Raw genomic sequence first — 25955 nt, 5'->3', positions numbered from 1 at the left:
CAAAATGCCTGTCATGTGTTACTATAGGGGTCACTTAAAAATTAGGGATTGATGGTGAAAATGGGCATAAGTACCTACTTTTATAAAAAAGTACGTGGTGGTGCGACAATCAAATTTATTAGGCATATAATATAAACTACTTCTATAAACTGGCTGATATCTAAAAATAGATGTCATCGCTACTCACTTCTCGCTCTGTTTCCCGGCGTCGACGTACATGTACCGGCGGTCGTCTGGGTCGAGTCCGGCGTAGGACACGCCGGCGGCGGGGTAGTGCCGCCGGAAAAATAGTTTCCGCGCCGAGTCCGTCAGCGTGATACCGCCGCCGAACACTTTGAAGTGCACCACATGCGCTGGCGCCTGGGGAGAATATTGTAAATAATTAAAATACAAATTATGTTGCGCTACGAAAGCTCCCATGCTACGAGTGGCGATAAATGTAGGTATTTATCAAAAGAGTTAAAATAAATCAAATCCACCACCTATTATTTAGTTTAAAAATCGTTTTTTACGCTTTATTATTTTGTATTTCTTAAAATCGTAACTAGTTTTCGTAGCAAACGTCGTAGCGTTCGTAGCAAGGACTATAATCCTTGCTACGAACGCCGCATCACCTACAACGTTGCTTTTTTGTGTATTTTCATCTAGAAATAATATTTTGGACAGCTTAAATAAATGTTTATTCTGAATTAAGCTTTAAATAAATCGACCCAACAGCCTGATTGATTGGTAGAATGTTATCTTATTTATGAAAAAATGATTTAAACAAATGCAAACAAAACAACATCTATGGCTGTGGCTGGACTATATTTTATAAGACAGGTGCTGTACTGCTGCTGCTGCAGTCTACTTTCACATGAATACTCGAAAATCAAAAGTAAGGATATAAGTATACTTATTCACAGTTTTTAAATAGAAAATCGTATCATCTGTGCAATTCAGTGTGCTCTATCGTTAAAATTATCTAGTTTTTTTTTCTCTTCTTTGATCTAGTTATTAATTATGCTTCGTACCTTTTTGACGAGCAGGTTCTGCACGGCCCGCTTGACGGCGGCGGGCCCGGTGAGCGCCTCGGTGTTCTCCGAGCCTAGCAGCAGCACGTGACACGCTGCACCCGTGGCTAGAAGTGCACGCGCAGCGGCATTTGCGCTGCCACCCGTCCAGGGGTCTCTGTGAGTGGTGGGATAATAGCCAATCATTACAGAAATTATTGTTCCAGTATCTGACTATTTCGCCTCTTTACAAGAATAACGTGGTATTTTTAAAACCACTACCTACAATAGAAACGCAAAGAAGGAACTTTTAAAGCTCATTAATCGTATTAATGTAGTCAAGATTCTGAGGGAACATTGAAAATTGTCGATAGAGTATTTAGAAGAGTCCGTGTAAACCGATTACTGTTTCCTAATTTGCTCCTATGATGGTGGTCAACAAAAATGGATCCATTGTTCAATGAAGGCAGTCATGAATCAGATTATTTAGTCTCTACTGCAGAAACACGAGCTTTTCCACTTTACAAGAGGCAAATGGAGTATTTGGCTTTGGTGTAAGACATTCTGTCAGCTCACCTGTCAGGCAGCCGCAGCGGCACCGGCAGCGCTAGCGGCGTAACCGTATGTTGGTACACCAGCGCTGACAGCGAGCCGAAGACAGGCTCGTCGGGGCAGCCGCGTAGGCGCACGCCGCGCGCCGTCGGCTCCACCAAGAAGTGACGCACGCCGCCGCCCGCGCGCACTGCTAGCCCGAACCCGCCCGGGAACGAGTTCGAGTCGCGGACGATGAAGGAACCTTCTTCTAGCGGCTGCAGCGCTGCTACAGCTGAAGATCAGATCTGCTGTTAATAATTTACTGACAATCAAATGAGATCAAATCATTTATTTTTTATTTTAATTATTTACTTCTTTAAACATGTTGCTTATTTAGTTTAAGACGCGCAGGATGAATCAGTGATCTTCTAAAGGTTGCAGATCGTTATTAGGTACTTACTACAGATAAGCAATGCAAGTTCTGTTAGTTTTCACACTTTTTTAACTTTTGTGAACAGCACTACAAAGGCCCCGACCGAAAAGTGCGATAGGTCGCATTTCCCACTGCCCTAGCCAAATCTTCTCTTGTACAGGCGTTGAGATGCAACGGGCATTCAAGTAGGTGAGCCGTGGTCTAAAGCTCCTTCCTCCCTACAATAGCATGCATGCAGTACGACGATCAATTTGGTTTCTTATAGATACTTAAGTATTAGACTTGACCTTTGATATGAATGGAAATAAATGTTTTTACTACGCTTAGTCAAGTTTATGAATAAGGAAACTTGTACCTACTTGAGTATTGTAAAATACTTCATATGATTTTATTAAAGGCTGATATTTCAACCGGTATTTTATAAAAATACAGCAACACTTTGGAAACCACTTTACCTAATTAGAATAAATATTTGCATGCTAATGTCTGCATTAGTTAACAGAATCGCAGCTGTTTACACCCACGTCTGCGTAATGTAGAGGTGTCGATACATACAAAGTTGTTATTTAAGTAAATGTGTAATTGTGTGATTTCCTATGATTATCACCAATCACTCTTGCAGTTAGCGCTAACAAGCAGACTATTAGATGTTTTACATAAGATTATTTTAACGGTGGTAACCATTAGTACCTGGCAAGGTACAATTTTATGCTACTATGACCTACAGCTTGACTTTATCCTCATTCGATCACGCAGGGAAACTCCGAGCATAGCACGCTCCATCGCCCTTTGGGTGAAATTGAGCCTTCTTATGAGGCCCATAGCAAGTGACCACGTCTCAGATCCATGCTAAGTATTATCACCTTAATACAGCACAGTTAAGATTCAAGACATCACGTACCATCGACCCTGCAGTGTAGATGTTGGGCTTGTACCAGTAGTGGCTGGTGTCGCGGGCAAAGCGCACGCGTTCGGACGCCACGTGCTGCGGCTCCGCGCTGCCGCCCAAGCTGGAGCACCAGGCTATTATCGCCATAATGCATCACAGCTAAGATTCAAAATGTCACGTACCGTCGTCCCTGGAGATGTTGGGCTTGTACCAGTAGTGGCTGGTGTCGCGGGCGAAGCGCACGCGCTCGGGCGCCACGTGCTGCGGCTCGGCGCTGCCGCCCAGGCTGAAGCGCCAGGCTATTATCGCCTTAATGCAGCACAGTTAAGATTCAAGACATCACGTACCGTCGTCCCTGGAGATGTTGGGCTTGTACCAGTAGTGACTGGTGTCGCGGGCGAAGCGCACGCGCTCGGGCGCCACGTGCTGTGGTTCCGCGCTGCCGCCCAGGCTGGAGCGCCGCGAGCCGCAGCTGCCGTTGTATGTGCGGTACTCCGACTCGGGGCTGCCTTCGCGCTCTTTCCTGCTCGCAATAGAATAAAAGCTATAAGTAAATAAACGGCGAAAGGGAATGTCTCGATTAAAATCATGCACCACAATAACTTTGAAGACTTTCTCTTCAAAATTACATATTTAACTTGGTCAACCATTATATATCACAGAGTCAGTCATAGGTATCTCCTATTAATTATTTATCGCGCTTAGGAATCGAAGCTGACTTCCTTTCTCCTATACGATGAGTTTAGCTATTAAGTTGGTCGTGCATGATGTCGTTAAAATCGTTATTATCTTAATGTCATGTTATATTTTTCGAAATTGTCTGGTTTTATAAACAAAATCAAGGCAAATGAGATTGACCGACAGTTTATTTTCGGTTGTTTGTTTACACGACGCAGTACTGCTCTAGTTTTTACGCATGACCTTTATTTAATTAAAGTGATGTACACCACAGCTGCACCACACAAAACAGCCGTGGAATGGTTATTTTATTCGTGTGTCATGGTAAAATCGTGCAATTTATGAATGTCATGACATTATTATGAAACTAGAACTCATTACTGGTAGCTATATGCGTGACCCTATCAAACGATTGAACATATTTTCCGGGTACTCAGATCTGAAATGCGAACAGCATGCTACATCGAGCGGCCTATCCCTTCAAAGTGTTCTTTAAACATGCCTATTTATTAATTTAGCATCTAGATTCTAGACCGCATTGCTTCACTCGAAAAGGAAGTGTCAAAATATTATGGATAGTGTTTACTCTACAGCTCGTGCGATATGGCAAAGGAAATCTCTAAAGAATCGATTCAATTTATAGATTTGTATAGGTCCTCTGGGTGCTAGGCAAGGAAGTACTTTTGCACCGTTTATCTTCAGTATAAAACCCTCATTATTGGAGACATATCCTACCTGGTGACTGGCGGCGAGCGCGGCGGGCGGGCGCTCAGCGAGGGCGTGGGCGTAGGCGGGTAGGGCGTGCGAGGGTGCGTGGGGAACGCCGGCGTGCCCGCGCGCGACTCCGAGCGCGACCAGCTCTCGGACCTCTCGCGAACCTAGACCAGAAGGATAGAGACTCAGTATACAGTGTGAGTCACGTTAAAGTGTCCATATGAAAATAGATGAAATAGGGATAGAGACATGCAATTTTTAGTTTTACAAAGATAATACGATAGAGAATAATAAAAAGTAATAAAAACCACCTGTTATAGGGGCATTTTTCGGAGAAATTTATCAAATAACCAAAAAATACGAATTTATAAGCAGATTTTTTTCAAAAAGTATCATTTTTTATTATTTGTTGGCATTTCTTGTGTATTTTATGTATTTTTTTAGTAACGCCTGTTATTTAGCATTATTACTGTTTTTATTTTATCAAGATATACCGCTTAGTTTAAAAGTTATTACGTTTTTTTTACATAAGTAATTGGAGGAAAAAAAAATTTATAATTTAAAAAAAAAAATCTCAAAAAAATTTTGACCACTTTTTTGTCGATAAAAATAGGTCTAGTTTCATTTATTTTCATATGTACACTTTAACGTGACTCACACTGTATAAGAACAACCGAAGATACTTTTACTTAGTCACGGCTCTAGCTACGGTTTGTAAAAAGCTACCTATGGTATAGGTAAAAACGTTTCCTCACTCGACACGACTTTTGGAGTCAGGAAAGCAAATGAATTCTTCGCTGTTGTATGTTTTCAGTAAGGAAACTCTAGATGTAGTTTACATATTAGTAGATAACTCGTCAACTTATGTATGAATTCAACTTACTACACTATCGCCATTGTTGATGGGTTCCGCAAGTGACAATAAACCTGGCACGGGAGTACTCGTAGGTGTCGTATTGGTACTCCACTCGCGCATCGTCATCTTTTCATACATGAATTTCCTAGATGAGGTTCTGTAAAACAAACAGTTATAGGTAGGTCAGTTCTAATACGTAAAATGGGTCCTTAACATATTTTGTAAGATAAATGGACACACTTAATTACCTGTCTGGAGCTTGAGGACTAATACTATCAGTCCTGAGGGGAGTTCGTGCCGTGTTAACATGTAGAGGCACGCTGAAGTCATCGTCGTCGTCGGCAAAAGCGGTTGTGTCGCTAGTGTAGCCGTCCACCCTACGACAATAAAATAAATTGTTTAAAACGCCTGCAAGCGCAATAAAACAATCATCGGACCATATGGCGATTAATTACCGATGGCTGGCCGATCGCCGCACATGTCGCGTCGCCGTGTCCCACTCGAGAGGCAGCCGCGCGACTCTTTCCCTTGCTTCTTTTCGTTCTCGAAGTTTCTGTTGCTGTCGTTGTAACCAAGTTAGGCCCGAGTTGCCTTCTAAGGCGCTCTCTGATCGCCTGGGTTCCCGGGCTCGGGAGCTTTCGTGCCAGCCGAGCGTGCTAGCTGATCGCCAAGTACCATTCTCCGGGGTTTTTCTCGCGCTGCTCGGCGGTCGTTCCGCCCACTCCGCCTCGCCATTTAACCATCTGATAACAAAGACCATATGCTTTACTTAATAAGGAGATCATTAAAACAATTCGATACATCGACATTAAGAGTTCAATATATTAATAAACGTAAATTAGATTTTAAAGAGTAGGTACGTGACATTTGAATACCATAACAACTTCGCCACGAGGTGGATATTTATTCAGCTGTATTTATGTACCAGTTTTTGTATGTTTTTGTTATCATGCGTAGGTCTTGAAGGTTTTGATGTGTTTATGGCAACGTCAAGCATACAATTGTGTAGATAAATTGTGGGTGGCAAGTATAACCCACATAATATGAGCTATTAATTAGAATATTAATCGACTTCCGTACATCTCGTGGAATGGAATGTCACGTTGGACGGTTAATTTACATGTTAGATTTATGCGTAAAGATGAAATTAAAGATATGCCTTTGATAATGTAACATAGCGTTAAGTATTTATTAGAAAGTATTGTATGAAGTCGGGGCGGCGCCGGTCTCGGCCGGTCACCGCGGCCGTTTATGGCGACGTTTATCTCGAAATAGCAACTTGTTTGGGTCATGGCGCGACGCAATCACACGCCATCGCTCCAAATCAATCCCAGAATCGCGACTGACATCGCCTTCCGACGTAAAGCTTCATACTCGGCTGCGCTACTTGTAAGGCAATGCGACTTCTCGTTTAGATAAGTTTGTTGAGCAACATATTATTAAGGTTGACATATGTAATTATAGTCGATATTAAAATCTAGTGGTGCTTGCAACTTTGATTTTATCCAAAGGGCTAAGAGATTGTTGGGTAACGTCGATTCCTAGAATGGTCAGATTCCTAGAGTTTGTATTATAGACGTGAGTGAAACTTTAGAAGCCATTCATTGGGCCGGCGCCGCATAAATATTCGCACTAGGCGGTAAGTGCGCCGGCGCATGTGCGTGCAGTGTTGCGGAACGAGCGAGCGGCCGGCCCACGCATACAATCTGCCTCAATTACGGCCGCTTGCGCTACCGATCCGATCACCACCTACCCAAGTAGGAACTTATACTGATCGGTCCTTATTTTCAAAAGTTCCCTAATTAAGCATATTGCTGGTGTAACATCAGGATTCAGGGCCACTTATCTACCTCTATATCAAATTGACGCAGCAACTTACGTTGAGGTTGTGTATTATCCCAAATAATTTGGTTTCAGAAAAGGTTTTCATTTATTTTGATGATACAAGCTAAGACTGAGCACTCGGAAGACTAGACTAGAGAAATCTGGGTATGTTATTCGTATGATTATCCTGTTAGATATCTACATTGACACAGCTGTTTCCTTTAAAGTATTAACAGCGTCTTTGCTTTTGTAACATTGAGTAGATGACTGTCATAAGTACCCTTTAGCTGCGCATATTAAGGCATGAGTCACAAATGACAGTGTACTTAGCTTCTTGCAGAGCATGATAGGCGTGATTGACTGGGCTATCGCGCCACTTATCTCGCGTCGATCAATTTCGACATGCCCGACATGATCGACACGTGTCATTGTTTACCTTGTGCAAGTGCTAATCGACGGTAGGCAACATACGCGCGCTGGGAGCAAATTGTAAAGCCATTCATTAGCAATCTGTCTGTGGACTATTGTTGTATCTCTGTCAAGTTGTTTCTAAGCTGTTGCATTGAGGTGCATAAGTCACACACATTCGTATTTATACCTGCATTGATTTAGTGGTCGTTGCTTATAGTATGAAGTATCGTCATTATAACAAGACTCTACATTTTAAAACCTTTTGAACTTGTGGATATAATTTATTAATTAACTAACACTCACACATAGACCACTATGTGTAAGTAAGCATAGTAGCTAGATCTATCAAAGGAGTATTGTTTCACTATGGTATTCAAATCGCATAGCTGTCGAGGAATTCATATTGTCCATAATAATGTGTCTATCAAGTTAGGTTCCGTTTAACTTTCAACTTTATTGGTTGCGCGATACGGTAGTTTTATGCGGAGCATAATATGTTATGAAAATTATTTATATGAAGTGCGATATCAAGATAGAGAAACATTATATTAGATGGCTGCCACACACGCTCTCGCAGATAATAACAGTAATTTGCTGCTTGTTGCTGTTGACACGACTTGATTGAACGTACGCGTACTCCGTCAATGTAGCTACTCTATTATTATTTTAAATTATACTTGTATCAGCTCGTAGTGTCGCCTTAAAAGTTCATGTTGGCAATGTATTAAGCTTTATTATGCCGTAGAATACCAATGTCGAAACTTATGTAGAGTTTTAACTTTTTTCTTACTTTTACTAAGAATTTGCAACCCTCGATCAAAAAAAATTTACGCAAATGCTTCACGACGGTTTTGGTACGTATTTAAAAGGTAACTTTGTAAGTCATCATATTTGATCGATGTATCAATAGTGTAGGTACATATCACTGGCTAGCAAAGAATCCGTTGTTTTTATGAGCATTGTTATTCATTCAAGCACCGCCTACAGAATCCGTCCTATCCCACGCTCAAATCTATTATTTAGCCATCAACTAGAGCGGGTGTTTGAAAGATACTTGTTGAATTTATTTATTTTTTGTTCCTGGCTACGTCCTTGTTGGTAAAATGTGTCTGGCAAAAATACCCGTAAAATACAAAGCTTTAGACCAGTTTTATCGTACCTGTTTTTAAATATTTACTTTTGGTCAGCCGTGTAATATTCCGGGTTGTAAAATATAATTTATTACAAGCATAATACAAGCTTTGCTTAGCTTGGGACTAGAAGCGTAGTGTAAAATGACCAAGGCTTATTTATTATTATTTATTATAAGCGTTATGTAGGTTAGATACCTACCAATGTATAGTAGAGGTATATTAAAGATGTGTCTTCCTTATACAAGATTGGATGTGTGATACTTGAATGGTCTTATTGATGCAGTAAAGTGGGTCGAGCGGAACGCGACCAAATAAATTAATAGATCGGCCACACCACACACAACGAGATGGGCCGTTATTTGTTGACAGCCATTTTATTTTGTTTTGGTACATTCAAAAACGAATTTTATAAAATTTACGTAAATTAAAAACAATATTACTCGTACTTAGTTTACAAGTTACATTTTACTTGTTTAGAATTTTTCTTTGATTTCCTTTTATGCAACTTAAAAAATATATATACGAGTAGGTACGATTATTTACAATTTCATTTAAATTTAGAGTGAGCTTAAACCAACATTTAAATAAAATATGGGTAGATTGGTACACCAACAAAACCGGCGTAAATATTGAGGTTGTGAACGTAAACAAAATGTATTCGTGAGTGTACTGCGTAGGCGCAGCGCGCGGCCTCTACGCCTCTGTGCAGGAAGGAACACATGTTTACGTTGCTGTGAGATTCCCTTGTCTTCATAATCGTACAGCTTTACCTTGATATCATCATTATTTGCAAAATTAAGAAAATAAAAAAGGTTTTTAAAAGAAGAAAACAAGAAAATTTCCAAAATAAAGAAAGAACGTGCTAGGCTATGCAAGAAATAATTAATTCAAATTTAAAATATCTATTAAAGTAACGAATGACCAATGATGGAGGGAAACGACTTAATTTACTCAGTTTACCTGCCGGTGAACTGGTTTTGCCAGGTTTTCTTATGTTTATGCTAAGCACCCCATTAATCTAAAATTCCCGATCAGGTTCTGGTCAGATCCAAAGGAGGATACGTGTTTGAATATTTAACTTTTTAACTATCATTAAATCGATGCAAAATGGATGAGCATCGCGTAAAGTTTTAAATAGTAAAATGTTTGCAATTATCCTTATTTTAATAAGTGTAGTTGTTAAAATAAGGAGTAAGTAATTGCATAAACACTCACCTTCCATTGCGTAGAGTTGTATTCTGAGGTAATGTTGTGGTGGTGGTGGTGATATCCTCGTGCGTGAGCTTCTTAGCGGTCCGGGGTGAGACGGGCGTCCTCGGGGATGAGGGTTCGGGCGTGACGGTGCGCTCGTCATCGTCGTCGTCGATGGGGCGGTAGGAGCGGTCGCCGCCGAGCGCGCGGCGCACCAGCTCGGGGCTGGCGAGGCGGTTGGGCGCGCGCAGCATTCCGGGGCGCAGGCCGGGCGCTCCGTAGGTGAAGGGCGCGGAGTCGGCGCGCGCGTGGTACGGTATGTCAGGGGCGCGGTCGGCGAGCGACTGCGGCGCCGGCGGCGGGTCGGGCAGCGCGCTCACGGTGCGCAGCATGTCGCCCAGCAGCGCGTCGAGCTCGTCCGGCGGGCTGGGGGCGGCGCGGCGCCCCGCCGACGAGATGCCCGAGTCCATGGAGGCGCTGAGCGGCGAGGACGGCCCGCCGCCGCCCGCGCGCACCACCGTCGCGTAGATGGACCCGTCGAGGGGACCGAACGTGTGCGCAGCTTCGGCACCCTCGCCCGCTTCACCACCAGATCCGGAGCCTTCAGCGCTGCCGTTGTTCTCACCTACACACAAAACGCTACTATTCAAGATGTAAACGAGTGCAGAGTAATAAGCGACCCAGTTATTTCATTAACAGCGACTGATGATTTTATACAGCGTTTAAATTGAATTCGATTCACTTCAATAAACTCTCGAGAACACCTAGGTACCTATTCAGACGGTATAACGACGATGTGTAATTTTCTACTGCGATCCTCGAGGCCAGAATCAATTAGCATTTTAAAGCGACTAATTGCGAGTTATTATTGGAGCTTTACACGTGTTGTCAAGGAAATGATCTATTAATTAACCGTTTATTCGCTAGTTCCAGGAGCCGCGCGGTTGGCTCGGCAGCCGCAGCCGGACTGCGTCCTTATAGGGACTAAGCTCGCCTCCCGTTATCCCGTCAGCTCAAGCTGGGGACACCGTTGTCAACTCGGGAGGAATGAGGATCAACCTCATTATAGGCCGGACCCTTAAAGGGTTGCTACAAACTTACGGTTACAGAGGGGCAGCATAATCTCTTTAAGATGATTAATTTGGAATGGATTTATGTTATTATGAAGATTTTCTTCATCTATTACTTACTTTACTTTTCAAAATTCTTTATTTAAACAAAACACATTATACAGTTACACTATAAAAATAATACCATACAGTATAACTTACATCTTAAATGCGATAACACTTCACCAGGCCAAAAACACCTCTCAAAGCTTAACTACACTGAATTTATAAACAAAACTATTAGCTAACACAAATAATTGTAAAAGATTAACATAAAGCAAGAAAATTATGAAGCTTTTAGTGTAAACTTCATATTTTAAAGAATGATTCAATAAACAAACTGAATAATTTTGCAAGTCGGGTAGNAACTTACGGTTACAGAGGGGCAGCATAATCTCTTTAAGATGATTAATTTGGAATGGATTTATGTTATTATGAAGATTTTCTTCATCTATTAAGTTTGCAAGAGTTCTATCATATCTAAAGTTAGGTCCATAAAAAAGACAAACATTACTGTTTCGGGCACGTACTGATGTAAGTCCGTGACACGAAACGGATAACCTCGATATCGTTAAAGCCGTCGTAAAGAGTACACAGAGCATCCGCGCGGGTTGGCGGTTCAAGGCGACAGGCACTGAGGAAGTGACCTCATGTTACTTCTGACAGTTTTTTTCGAATAAGATAGAGCAAAAATCGGAATCGGCAAAAATCTGTTTAAAATTCTTAATTAAATTACGTAATAATTTATTAAACAGGAAAATTTGAAAATAACTTTACATGACTCTATTTAACATGTTTTGAGACAAATAAATAGGTATTTTCTATCTCTATCTACCTATTTAAGTAGGTACTTACTTATTATTTATTTTTGTGGAGCACATGCATAGTTGATGTACAGATTCATGACAGAGCTAACTAAAACCTTATTAAATAAAGAAATATTTCTCGTATGTTTGTAAGTAAATATTGAAAACAGCAATTGCGACATCGTATCTTAAAAGGAGATTTACTATTTGCATTACAAATATACTTATGACACACAGAAGGCAGACGTGTCCCAATATTTCATTCAATTACCTGTACAGTATGGACTTCTTCAGTTGTGAATGTTTGCTCTCTCCGCGTAAACACCTAAAGAAACGTTAAAACATTTGGGCAAAACAACCGCGCGGGCGATACTTGAATCAGTCAACCGAGTAAATACTGAATGCAAATAAGGAGCAGTGGCTCCGACACGCGGACTCATTTACATAATGAATACGACATATTCGGCGACAAAGTTTTATGTTAAATTTTTATTGCTTTTTACACGAGAGCAGAGAACGTAGTCCAACGGACAGATTCTAATCGTGGTCCGTTGGTTTCGAAACTGAACTAAAAGTGAGGTTGTCAATAACGCAATTAGTGTAAAGATATCAACGTCAGCGTCTGGTGACCGTCGGGCGCTGTTAAGGAAGATGTGGTTATTTCTGTGATGTCAACGAAAATAACGCGGCTCGGCGCGGGGGCTACTGTTACGAAATGTGCGCCGGCGCAGGAAGAGGATGTGCGGCGCGCCCTCGCCCTACGCACGCGCCATCTACTTCTAATGGACAGATCGTGTGACAATTTAATTCATCGCCTCCTCCAGTGAAAGAACAATCGAATTATGAGAGCTAATAGATTCGTTACGGTCGTAACTGCATACGATTTGTAACGATGTCCGAGTGTCAATGGGGACGTCGCCGGTGTCTTTTAGCTCGTTAACTAATGAAAATTGGCGTGACCGTGATGCGACGTTGAAGATCGGATGCACGCAGTCACGCCCGTTGCACAAATAAGAGCAAGTTTTTGTTATGATGTGGACAATATTTAGTTTCGTGGACATCGTGGACGTTTGCGGCAAGTTACGAGTCGCGAAGGTGAACGCGTGGCCGACGGCTCGCTGATGTCATCGGACCGCTCCACCTTGTGTTTCTACGAAACTAAGCCCCATATTATTATTCCACCCGTTTCGCTATCTCTGTTCGTACCCGGCTTTGGGCGATTTGCAACCAGTTTTGGAATTTTTACTCGTTTTGGTTTTAGTTATGTTTAGATTCGGCCACTTTTCTTACATCGTTCCAAATTAAAAGACGCTGTTTTGCGCATCATATTCTGAGGTCGCCTTTCTGGTTATTTAATTATAATAAAAAGTACATTACGAACACGTAATCTTACCCATTAGCTGCCCCTGGCAATATTCCTTATTCGCAGATTAATCGCTTAAATTAATTGCAAGTACTTTACTGATCCTCACATTCACTTAATGAAACTGTCTGAAAGCTTTCCCACGACTCAACCACTGAACGACACGTCTACAATAAGTGCACTTATGATGTTGACTGTCCATAAAGCAGAGCCTGAAAGCTCGCGATAAATTAATGCTGATCCGATAGCAAGGTTTGCAAGGGCTTACTCGATAAGCTTTTAGCGACGCTGCACTTGACTTTCTCATAACTATAAATTGCAACGGTACACGTCATACCTACTTAAAATGAACATAGTAGCTTCATGAACACTTAAAATAAAAATGTTTTCTAAAATTAAATCGTATTTTAATTTAAATAATTACCTAATTTGCATCAGGCTTTAGGTAGGCCTAACTTTATTTTGACGCGGTTTAGCATTCTATGTAGGTACCTGAAGAGTTAAATTAAATAGCCTTAAATGGAAAGTTTTAGTGAAAGTTACTTTATTTAGGCTCTACCAAATCACTATCGCTAACATAATATAAAAACAAATTTAATTAAGTTCATAATCCATCACTCATCCATTATCCATGCTTGTCTTGATTAATATAAGCCGAGTTCAATAGGGCATGGCAGATAACGTTTTGCACCACAGGGGTGACGTCAATACAAACGGATGGCTTTGCGTGTGAACCTAAATTTGTTGACGCTGTACGAGCATGGAGCCCACACCGGTACATCCACATATCTACACATAGGTAATCTTATTAGTTTAAGTATACCTACGTATCGTGTTACTTAAACCACATGACACGTCGTAATCGGTGCGTTTTATTACAAAGCGAAACGATCAATAAAACTGTAGCCGATTCTCACGAACAGCGAAGATTGAAGAGTATTCGAAGGTATTAAGGTATGCGGGTGGTTCTTCGTCTCAGCTCGTTCGGTCGAATTAAGTCGAAGTATGACGAACGCGAGACCCTTAGCCAGGCCGCCGGCGACGCCTCAAGTGGACATACATCAGCGATTCACCACGCCGGTCAATTAGTGCGCAGGCGCCGCCGCAGCGGAACGACTCGCCTCTCGTTTGTCCACACAAATAACAATACTTTGTCCACTCATAAGCGCTATTGTTAAAACCCGATTGTATCGTTCGACACGCCTTTCACAACACAAACATAACTTTTTAAATAATAGCTGTTGTGCTTTTTTATTACACAACAAACACGCGTAGGCGTAGGATGAGGTTTTAATTAACAATAATGGCATTGTAACTAACACTCACCCTTTAGATTTTGTTCACTGAACGTGTTTTTGATTCAATCCATTGGTACGAACTGAGGTTAATTTATGTCTGTTACATATACAGAACGGTGTGCTGGTAATAGATCAAACGTAGCGACTTTGAATGGACGCACGTGCGGCGCGGTCGGGTCGGGCGGGCGGCAGTCGCGCGACTGGGCGGGCGGCCGCGTCCGGGCGGGCGGCGCTACTGCCACTAAAATAGCTTCGCACCTGCAACGGCACACAGCCGCGAAACGCTAACCGCTTTATCAACTACACTGTGACACATTTATGGGCCGTACGTAGGTAATCGTATGAAGGGATTGACATTATTACCTACCGCGTAATCCTTTAACGAGCTTTGGAAATATATTTCACTTTTATAGTATCATTATCCTGTTAAAAAACTAATAGATATCCAATTATTTTCAGTCAGAGATGCAATGCGTGTCACTCCTGCGCATGAAGAACTATAACTTTATAAATTAAGTTCATAAATTCCCTTTAATAAAAATCTTTTTTTTAAAGGCGATTAAGTGCTAAACTGAACTTAATAAAAACCAACAAATTTTTTTGGGAAATGTGGTGAAAACGCGACTCGAGTTATAGTTGCGCCGGACTCTTTGGTCGTTATTTATGCGCGGATGTGGTTAGTAGCACACCTTTGAATTACAGTCCGTTGTTCGTTTTGTGTCAACAATCCTAAATTATTTAGGTTAACGATGAAATTAGACAATACAACACAAAACTTAAAAGAAATATACAGAAATTATATTTTAGTAATCATAACTTCATGATTTATTCACTCACAAATTATTTGTTACTAACTACATAGTATTTTCGTTGTGAACATGACTTTTGCCTCCTTAGCCCGATGGCGCAGTGTGATGATATTATTTCCTTGAGCGCAATTTGTGGAACTCTATTCCCGGTCGAGCCAATTTAGAAAACGAAGCTTAACTAAATTGATTACAGCCTGGACACTTATATTATTATGTAGAGAATCTTTAAGAATTTTGTTCTGTTTTTCAACATCTCCTTGATTCATCATCAACAGCCCTTTACAGTCCACTGCTGGACTATGAGCCTCCTCCACTATAGTGGAGGGTTTTGCCATAATCCCCACGCTTGGCAGGCGGGTTGGAGATCGCAGTTTAAAAGATTGATGTTTTTCAGAGAGCGCTGCTGCCCGTTCTCTGTTTGATGTGTGGACCCTAAGTCGCCTCTTACGACACCCGCGGGAAGAGTAGGGGTTGGTGACAAATGTATTCTACTCTGCCGTCACCACACGGCTTGATTGCTGCACTTTTTCTCTAGTGAATCTCTATGTCGTGTATTGATCACTTGATACTTTATCTTCAGGCATCCATTTGAAAGATGTTTACTTGATAAATTGTTGAAGTATTGCTATCTAGTATTTCAAAGTCTATAAAGATCATCGATGTACTTACAAATTAATTGCGCATAAAGAATAATTTCACATCGCTTATCTTGAGTTCAATATTGAAAAACTACTTCGTATATCTTCCTAAAACTGAAAAAATGTCGGCCGTTTGGTGTAGTGGTTCAGAACGGACTACTATTCCGAGAGGTCCCGGGTTCGATTCCCGGCCGGGCAGAAATTAAAATGATGAATTTTAATTTCTGTGGCGGGTCTGGGTGTTACTATGTACTATAATATGTATGTATTTACAAAAAAAAAGTATTTAAGTATGTTTATATCCGTTCTCTAGTCTAGTACCCATAGTACAAGCTTTGCTTAGTTTGGGACTAGAGGCACAGACCAAAATGTCCAAGGATATTTATTTATTTAAATTATCTCATCCGGAGGCGTCAAACGACGGCACCCCACTCAGTCATTAGACTATATTTGCACCTGAGTAGTTGAGCGTCAATTGCAGCAAATTGCGACAATGTTGCCCGTTACGAGCGTCGGATGTGGGCAGTCGCAAGTGCACCTAATGCGGGCCTTCCCTGCCGTGCCGCTACAGGAATAGACCGAAAACTGCGGATGTCGAACTAGTAAATTGTTCACCTACAACTCACATTTAATGCGTAGTTTGTCGGGTTTCAAGTGCTGGAAATAAGGAAATCCATACACATACTTTCAGTACTGAAATTCACTGAAGTAACTTTGATGTTCACTTCCACGTGATGTAGTTTTCATATTATTATCAGACTATAAATAATTGTATATTTATCGTATTAATTTCTCTCAATTTTAGTATTATTTAAAATAGTTAAACTTCATTTAGCAGTAGGTATTATCCGCTAGGTTATAAATGACTTGTTCTAAGCTACAGATGGAATATTGAAACTGATAATATTGTGAATTTGAGCGCAGATTTATTCATGTGCTTTCGATTATTTGGAACTACTTAGGCTGGGTTGCACCATCATAATTTAACTTTAACAAACGTCAAAAATCTGTCAAACTCCACTCCATACAAAAAGCACCGGTAATCGTTATATGTAGTTACGGTCAAAGTTAGGTGGTGCAACTCAGCCTTAGAGTCCAGATGATGGTAGATAAAAAATAAGACTATACGTTTATAGCTGAGCACTTTTAATTCTCACTATAGTTAGAACGACGCGGTGCGGTCAGTGTGCAATGACACTGGCTACAGCTCCATAGCAAAAAAAAACAACTTAGAATATAGTATTATTTAAATCGAAAACTCAATCTTCGCTCATCAGTCGCTCTTAAGTCTTAACCTAATCTAGTTGGCACACTCACCAGGGTCATCATCGGTGAGCGTCGACAGCGGCCTCAGGTGCTCCAAGGAGTCTGCCCTGGCCAGGGCGTCAGGAGCGGCCCGTAACGGCGCCGCGGGTGTGGGAGCCGGCGCCGCGCCGCCTGCACCATCGCCCCGTGCAAACACCAGCTCCACGGCGCCGTCGCTTGGGAACGAGGGATCTGGGTAATAAGAAAATTGTCGTTAGTTTTATTGTAAACATTAACTAGTAGGAAGGGGTGGATTCGATAGAGTATATTAACAATGATAAACAAGAGCTTTTATACAATGTAGGCCTATCATTCGTTGTAGAGTCGATAAAGTTGCATACATCTATTGTTTTGTAAATAATTGAGGACTTGAAAGCACTCTCTACTAATGTAACTATTATTTATTAATTATTTAAAAGTTATTTATAGTAGATATCTGGATCAAATCGGGCTCGAAGGACCAATATTTTATCGTACAATAAGACCCCAACTGTACCTTTACATGTAGTGTTAGTTTGCAGATGTAACAACATAACAGAATCAGGTACCTAAAACCACATTCTTTACTCGTGTGCTTAAAACTGTCCGATTCCGTAGATGGCGTTTTAATTGGTCCCACACATTTATTATAATATCTACACATGCACTTGGTCGATAAATATTATTAATAATTAAGTAATTAAGTAAAAAGTACCATGAGCTGCATGGTCAAGCTGCTGCTTGGTGAACGATAGGGTATGATCCGCTACAGCACAGGTGTGGAACTGGCACGCGAAGACCAGATGGCGGCGCGCCTGCGCGTGCGCCGGCCGCCGGTACGCGCGAACCAGCACGTCGCCGCGCAGAGCCAGACGCCCCACGCCCACTGTCCAGCCGCCGCCGTTCACCATATAGAGACCTGGACAAAAGGAATATAAGATAGAGATAGGAGATAAAATATGTGAAGAGTCCCTTTTTAACGTTCACAAGTGTCAAAATGGAATAAAGACATTTTATTCCATTTAATTTCAAAAGTTCAGTTTTACTTCTAACAATTAAGTTTACAAATTCGAGTCGTGAAAATTGTAGGTATGCGTGGAAATTCTTTTTTTCTGGAAATTATCCTGACAAAAAGAATTTATTAAGCACGAAGCCATGAGGCTTAGTAAGGTTTGCACATTATTTAAGTAATTTTAAATATTTAGTTAATGATATGAGTGATGATTGATGAATGATACGTGATATTACCCTTTCCCTTGAGTTTCAGTAAAGATTGGCAATTTACTTTAACCTGACGCGGACTTCTTGAAATAACTTGAAAAGTGATTTACGGTTTTGTTTTATTTGCCTACATCAATGCACGTTCACAAACACTTAATTAATCCACCAATAATACACATTAATAATCGGGTAAACACAAAATGTTTGAAAATAAAACAAAACTGCTAAACTTGACGTTTCACATTCCCGCCAAAAAGTCCTGAGTGGAAATTCGAGAGTCCAAAGCGACAAAAGAAAATCGATATCGGTCGTCAAAAAAAAACAAAGTTTTTCTTAGTGGCCAGTGCCGCGCGACCAAGGAGGCGGCAGTGTGCGGCCGCAACATCCATCACTCTCTTTCTTAGCCTAGGCGTAGACCAGCGAGCGACTTTTAGTTGGCCGAAAGATCGGTCGGGTTGTTAATCAATATGGAAATGTATGAAAGCGCGCACATTACACCGATTTGGTATCAATTGGCCGATTCTTCATACAAATTAGAATCGGGCCCAACTATCGGCCAACTAAAAGTCGGTGGTTTGCGCCTAGGCTTAAGAATATCTAATGAGAGCCCGTCTTAGTAGATTTTATATTTATATTTTCTGATGTTAGTTACCTGACGTGTAAACGCAGATGAAGTTTTCGTATATCTTGAGGAAGGCGATGGTGGGCGTGGCGGGTGAAGCCAGCGAGCCGGCCACGCTCACGTGCGTCAGGTGCAGGGGCGCTGCGTTCACGCGGATCTGTCCAGCCAGGAGTCCCGCGAAGGTGTCTATGTATCTGCAATTAACAATACAAATAAAGATTTTTTTATGTAACGTAAATGTAGAGGGCTTAAAAAGTTTTCAGTCACTTATGGGTACAGGATGTAATTTTTATATTTGATTAAACAAAAAGAGTTGATTCTACTACCTACTCAAATACAACTACTTTTCCTAAAGGACCAATGTCAAATTCTCAAAATAAGTGTAGGTCGCCATACAAATTGAGTCCCTATTTCGCTTAGTCACGCCATAACTTGAGAGCGACATTCAGTTTTCTAATACTTTGCAGTTTCTTACGGAAAAAAAAATTAAGAAAATGGCGCCGAAAATTGGATAATTTCAGAAAACTTTACGACTATTTTAACTTTGCGCATTTAAATCTTATCGCGGTTACTAAAGGAAGTATAATAACTGCTTGCAATTGTTATGGGAAGCTTTTCAAGCTGCTATGATTACGTACCGTTTGTTTGAAGGCAAGTGGAAGACCGGCACGCGATCGTCGAGGTACCTCCTCATAGCGTACCGGTCTAACGCATGCTCGGGCGCACCACAGATTGCAGAGTAGTGCATGTATGCCGCCACTAGTACGCCGAGCCTCTCTCTGCTACCCCTGGAAACAATGACAGTAAATAAAAATTAGTAAAGTTCTGACAATATTATCTTCTGAGTCTTGGTGAATAATGGTTAGAATTGTAATCATTGTTAGGATTGTGTCCAAGCTTTTTTAATATTAGAAACATCGATTAAAATAGTACTTTAATTAAAATTAGTTTTTAAGAAAATGAAAACAACTAATAAAAATACTTAAAGAAAACTTTACATGTCTCATAATATGTATTATTGCCCTATAGGCCAGTAGAATTAAACACAAAAATGAATTAAATCGGAAATAATTCCTACTAAAGATTTTAGTACTTTAATGGCTTCATTAGTTGCCCATAAAGACTCTCCTAGGTTTTCGACTTCGACGGAGTTGTGCTAAAGTGGTGGGGGCCCCCGAAAGGGGCGCTTTTTCGGTTTTCCGGTTATACCGCGTAAAGGACTTACCCTATCGAAAAGTGGTCTTCCTGACGGTTGAAGGGCATTTAATCCTGCATTAAATAAGACCAAATTCATATGTTTTGAACAAACCGTTCTCGTGTAAATGTTCGGCAAAGTAGAAAATATATGTATAATTAATGACCCTCTCCACGTCCAATGGTTCGTTACCCGCAGGCTTCCAAGTCTTGAAAAGGAGCGCCTCAACCAGTGTAACCCTATCAAGGCTTACGAGCTGGATGCGCTTATCCTTGTTCGTCCCAGCCGTTCCGTTTGGTCTTATTTAATGCAGGATTAAATGCCCTTCAACCGTCAGGAAGACCACTTTTCGATAGGGTAAGTCCTTTACGCGGTATAACCGGAAAACCTAAAAAGCGCCCCTTTCGGGGGCCCCCACCACTTAAGCACAACTCTGTCGAAGTCGAAAACCTAGGAGAGTCTTAATGGGCAACCAATGAAGCCATTAAAGCAATAAAATCTTTTGTAGGAATTATTTCCGATTTAAAATCTAATTCTACTGGCCTACTAGACTTTGTAGGTAAGTAAGTAAAAGATTATATTTACTCACCAGGCTAATAAAATGGCGACATTCTTCGGATTCGCTCCTAACCAGCTTTCTATGTGTTTGCAAGCAGCGCATAGCCTTTCTAGTGGTGGGGCCAGCTCGCCCGCCCAACCAAGCGATCGCGCACGCCCAAATACGCTGCGCGCCGCCCGCCCATCGCCGCTTCCGTCGCCGCTACTCACTTCGAATACCTGCAAAAGGAAATATTTGGAATGTCATTTGTTTGTTTTTAGAAGTAAGTATTTCACAAAGATAACTTTTAATAGTTAACTATAACAAAATGTAATGAGACTCGAAACCCCTTTAAAATCATGAGTAATATTTGCTAATTGTCATGGAAAGTATTCCATTCATATACGAATAATTGTAGTGAGATTAATTCCAACACACGGGCCATTTCACTATCGTAAGTGGCTACGAAATGGTTCAAATATTATTGTATACAGAACAGATTTGCAGACCTGCAGTGTATGCCTGTGTATTACATGTGTAAACATGTAACCACCACTCGCTTGGTTCGCGCATTCATTGAGCTCATATCTTGCCTGTGCGAATTGCCTTTAATACGCTTCATAGAACATTATTATTCCAAATATGATTGCTACTCACCATGAAGTGGTCTCCATGCTTATTGGCGAGCATATGCGCTGCCTGTGCTTCTGCATGCGCGTCTCTCTCCGGCAGATGCAGCGCCAGCATCCGTTCCGCCACGTAGCAAAGATCTAGCCGCGATCCCGCGCCCCCAGGGTAGCTCGCTGACCGGGGACCAGACTGCAGATAACATAGAAAATGTGATATTAAAACCGCATTCAAATCGGATATAGCTTTCCTCTTTTGGCGTCAGGGGTTAAAAACTTTAAGAATAATATGGCAACCAAATGATACGTGAGGTATGAAACTGAGTGAATTGAAAAACACACATGTACCTATAAGATATGACGTTATAAGTTAACTGTGAAACATAATACTTGTGGCTTAAATAATAGGGTTGACCCCGCTTGGTTTATCGAAACCGCGAAAAGCGCTAGTTTCATTTTGACATTTAACTAAAACCCTTAAAAAGTAGGTAGGTATTTACAATTTGACATACTATCTCATAACCCACTCATGTTATGGAGATGTGTAAATAAAATCTGTTAACATTTTACTACAAAGCTAGTAAGTTTTGCTACCAGCAACATAGTTGACATAACAATACAAGTAACATAAGAGTTAAAGATTGCGGTAACTGTTTTACGAGTTGCAGGCGTGTTTCAAAAGAATGTACCAGCTACGCGTAGGTGTGAGCAGTAATGACATGTGCCTATTAGAAAAGTGTGACAGTAAACAGCGAAAAGCCCTGATTTGCCTTAGCTAGGTGTTTGTGTCAGATCAACAAGAGGTCGTAGGCGCAGACATACTCTCTAATCTGTGGTAGGCGCAGCGAGAAAGTGACACAGCGTTGCGTAGGCGCGAACAAATGACGGCATAACTCCAATGCATTTAATCCGATTTGTCTAGTCTACTTAAGTTCTAGTGGAGTAATGCCCGTTTTCACCATCGATCCCTTAAGCGTTTGCTAACTAAATATCACTTTGGTTAAACGATCGCCTAAACTGCCCACTAACCTAAGTTCGTTTTCACCATGCTATAGTAAACCTAAGTAGGGACTCTTTTGTCAGGTGGCGTTTCTTCGTGCGCCTAGTGACGTTTGAAAAACCGGTACTTTCCGATAAAATATTTTATTGGGAATATCTTACGTATTTCACAGAAACAAATAAAAAAAAAGTAAAACTAAGAAATAGTTGACCAAAACTGATGTTTTTTTGTATTTTTGAGTTATTAATAAAGACAAAAAAGATATTTGGGCTATTATGTAATCTGTGGTTTGGGTGCATAACAGTGCATAATGTAATTCCTTTGCCTTAAAAAAAGTAAATGTCAAAATGACTGCTGCACCACATTAAATGAAAATAAAAATGTTCTTATTGATTTTGATAGATATTTTGTTGAGTTCTGTGTGTAGTTTTGTGCGATTTTTAACGATAAAACGACAATGGAATAAAGAAATGAAGCAAAATTTTTCCCTCAAGGAAAAAGATAAATTGGTTATAATTTTACTTGCCCACAAGGATACTGTACGAGCACGTCAGCATCGACCGCGACCTACGTGCTAGCCGACTGGCCCATGAACCCTCAACGTGCACCGTAGGCATTCTACACCGACGGCACATTCATTGGATTGGACACATTGAATTGTGTAAATCTTGTATATAGCAATAGCATAACAGTAATAAACCAGATATCAACCGTCTGCGTTGTGTTTCATTTACCCCCACTGAGGCCAAGAAAGCCTTAGTGCAGCCCTCCTTCCTATCAAAATATCTTTAATATATCTAATTATAAGGTATTGTTAGGGCTCTAGGGACTACAACCGAAGCCAGAAATATAGTTAGGTTATTTGATAAGTTATGAGTGACCAATACCTACTATCTATACCGTATGTAATCCTGTCTCACTATAATATTATTAGGTGCCCGTTTNAAAGTGATGTACGGTTTTGTTTTATTTGCCTACATCAATGCACGTTCACAAACACTTAATTAATCCACCAATAATACACATTAATAATCGGGTAAACACAAAATGTTTGAAAATAAAACAAAACTGCTAAACTTGACGTTTCACATTCCCGCCAAAAAGTTCTGAGTGGAAATTCGAGAGTCCAAAGCGACAAAAGAAAATCGATATTGGTCGTCAAAAAAAAAACAAAGTTTTTCTTAGTGGCCAGTGCCGCGCGACCAAGGAAGCGGCAGTGTGCGGCCGCAACATCCATCACTCTCTTTCTTAGCCTAGGCACAGACCACCGACTTTTGGTTGGGTTGTTAATCAATATATGGAAATGTATGAAAGCGCGCACATTACACCGATTTGGATTCGGCCGAATTCTTCATACAAATTAGAATCGGGCCCAACTATCGGCTAACTAAAAGTCGGTGATCTGCGCCTAGGCTTAAGAATATCTAATGAGAGCCCGTCTTATTAGAGTTTATATATTTTTCTGGTGTTAGTTACCTGACGTGTAAACGCAGATGAAGTTCTCGTATATCTTGAGAAAGGCAATGGTAGGCGTGGCGGGCGAGGCCAGCGAGCCGGCCACGCTCACGTGTGTTAAGTGCAAGGGAGCTGCGTTCACGCGGATTTGTCCAGCCAGGAGTCCCGCGAAGGTGTCTATGTATCTGCAATTAACAATACAAATAAAGATTTTTTTAAGTAACGTAAATGTAGACTGCTTAAAAAGTTTTCAGTCACTTATGGGTACAGGATGTAATTTTTATATTTGATTAAACAAAAAGAGTTGATTCTACTACCTACTCAAATACAACTACTTTTCCTAAAGGACCAATGTCAAATTCTCAAAATAAGTGTAGGTCGCCATACAAATTGAGTCCCTATTTCGCTTTGTCACGCCATAATTTGAGAGCGACATTCAGTTTTCTAATACTTTGCAGTTTCTTACGGAAAGAAAAATTAAGAAAATGGCGCCGAAAATTGGATAATTTCAGAAAACTTTACGACTATTTTAACTTTGCGCATTTAAATCTTATCGCGGTTACTAAAGAAAGTATAATAACTGCTTGCCATTGTTATGGGAAGCTTTTCAAGCTGCTATGACTACGTACCGTTTGTTTGAAGGCAAGTGGAAGACCGGCACGCGATCGTCGAGGTACCTCCTCATAGCGTACCGGTCTAACGCATGCTCGGGCGCACCGCAGATTGCAGAGTAGTGCATGTATGCCGCCACTAGTACGCCGAGCCTCTCTCTGCTACCCCTGGAAACAATGACAGTAAATACAAATTAGTAAAGTTCTGACAATATTATCTTCTGAGTCTTGGTGAATAATGGTTAGAATTGTAATCATTGTTAGGATTGTGTCCAAGCTTTTTTAATATTAGAAACATCGATTAAAATAGTATTTTAATTAAAATTAGTTTTTAAGAAAATGAAAACAACTAATAAAAATACTTAAAGAAAACTTTACATGTCTCATAATATGTATTATTGCCCTAGACTTTGTAGGTAAGTAAGTAAAAGATTATATTTACTCACCAGGCTAATAAAATGGCGACATTCTTCGGATTCGCTCCTAACCAGCTTTCTATGTGTTTGCAAGCAGCGCATAGCCTTTCTAGTGGTGGGGCCAGCTCGCCCGCCCAGCCAAGCGATCGCGCACGCCCAAATACGCTGCGCGCCGCCCGCCCATCGCCGCTTCCGTCGCCGCTACTCACTTCGAATACCTGCAAAAGGAAATATTTGGAAGGTCATTTGTTTGTTTTTAGAAGTATTTCACAAAGATAACATTTAATAGTTAACTATAACAAAATGTAATGAGACTCGAAACCCCTTTAAAATCATGAGTAATATTTGCTAATTTTCATGGAAAGTATTCCATTCATATACGAATAATTGTAGTGAGATTAATTCCAACACACGGGCCATTTCACTATCGTAAGTGGCTACGAAATGGTTCAAAAATTATTGTATACAGAACAGATTTGCAGACCTGGAGTGTATGCCTGTGTATTACATGTGTAAACATGTAACCATCACTCGCTTGGTTCGCGCATTCATTGAGCTCATATCTTGCCTGTGCGAATTGCCTTTAATACGCTTCATAGAACATTATTATTCCAAATATGATTGCTACTCACCATGAAGTGGTCGCCATGCTTATTGGCGAGCATATGCGCTGCCTGTGCTTCTGCATGCGCGTCTCTGTCCGGCAGATGCAGCGCCAGCATCCGTTCCGCCACGTAGCAAAGATCTAGCCGCGATCCCGCGCCCCCAGGGTAGCTCGCTGACCGGGGACCAGACTGCAGAGAACATGAATAATTATTGTGATATTAAAACCGCACCGCAAATCGTATAAATGAGCTATGGTGACACAGAACTGCCAAACACATAATTAAGTACTCTCCTTTTTTGGCGTTGGAGGTTAAAATCAGGCTATCAAAAGCTTAAGAATATTGCGACCAACGACAATATTCTGTAGTGTTAGTGATACGTGAAGTGTGAACTGAATTTAAAAACACACGTGTAATAAGACATTATAAGTTAACTGTGTAATATAATACTTGTGGCTGAAATAGGGTTAGGGTTGACTCTACTTAATATGTTTCCACTTCATTTAATCCAAACCGCGAAAAGCGTTAGTTTCATTTTTACTTAAAATTAAAAACTATAGGTAAGTAAGTAGTAAGCTGTATTTACAATTTGACATTACTCTCTCATAACCAATTTATGTTACGGAGATGTGTAAATGAAATCTAGTAAGTTTTGCTACCAGCAACATAGTTGACATAACAATACAAGTAACATAAGAGTTAAA

The 25955-nt window shown here is 40.8% G+C and overlaps 1 protein-coding gene across 13 annotated transcripts in view; it reads right to left on the bottom strand.

Moving 5' to 3' along the window:
* by (focal adhesion protein tensin) overlaps positions 1-25955 on the bottom strand; it is a 114813-nt gene that overhangs the window by 3440 nt on the left and 85418 nt on the right. For all 13 annotated transcript variants that reach the window (XM_028303431.1, XM_028303430.1, XM_028303435.1 and 10 more), the window contains 15 exons: positions 25279-25440; positions 24677-24864; positions 24249-24398; positions 23641-23804; positions 17678-17881; positions 16996-17175; positions 9680-10280; positions 5552-5839; positions 5345-5473; positions 5124-5253; positions 4262-4404; positions 3196-3371; positions 1569-1818; positions 1014-1170; positions 188-360 (listed from right to left, as the gene is read on the bottom strand). In XM_028303431.1, the coding sequence (XP_028159232.1) occupies positions 188-360; positions 1014-1170; positions 1569-1818; positions 3196-3371; positions 4262-4404; positions 5124-5253; positions 5345-5473; positions 5552-5839; positions 9680-10280; positions 16996-17175; positions 17678-17881; positions 23641-23804; positions 24249-24398; positions 24677-24864; positions 25279-25440 (3095 nt within the window). The remainder of the gene's footprint in view (positions 1-187; positions 361-1013; positions 1171-1568; positions 1819-3195; positions 3372-4261; positions 4405-5123; positions 5254-5344; positions 5474-5551; positions 5840-9679; positions 10281-16995; positions 17176-17677; positions 17882-23640; positions 23805-24248; positions 24399-24676; positions 24865-25278; positions 25441-25955) is intronic.

The sequence above is a fragment of the Ostrinia furnacalis genome, unplaced genomic scaffold, assembly GCF_004193835.3.
Source record: "Ostrinia furnacalis isolate ACB-3 unplaced genomic scaffold, ASM419383v2 OfSCF1242, whole genome shotgun sequence".
NCBI classification, from domain to species: Eukaryota; Metazoa; Arthropoda; class Insecta; order Lepidoptera; family Crambidae; genus Ostrinia; species Ostrinia furnacalis.
This window is presented reverse-complemented; position numbering and strand designations above follow the sequence as displayed.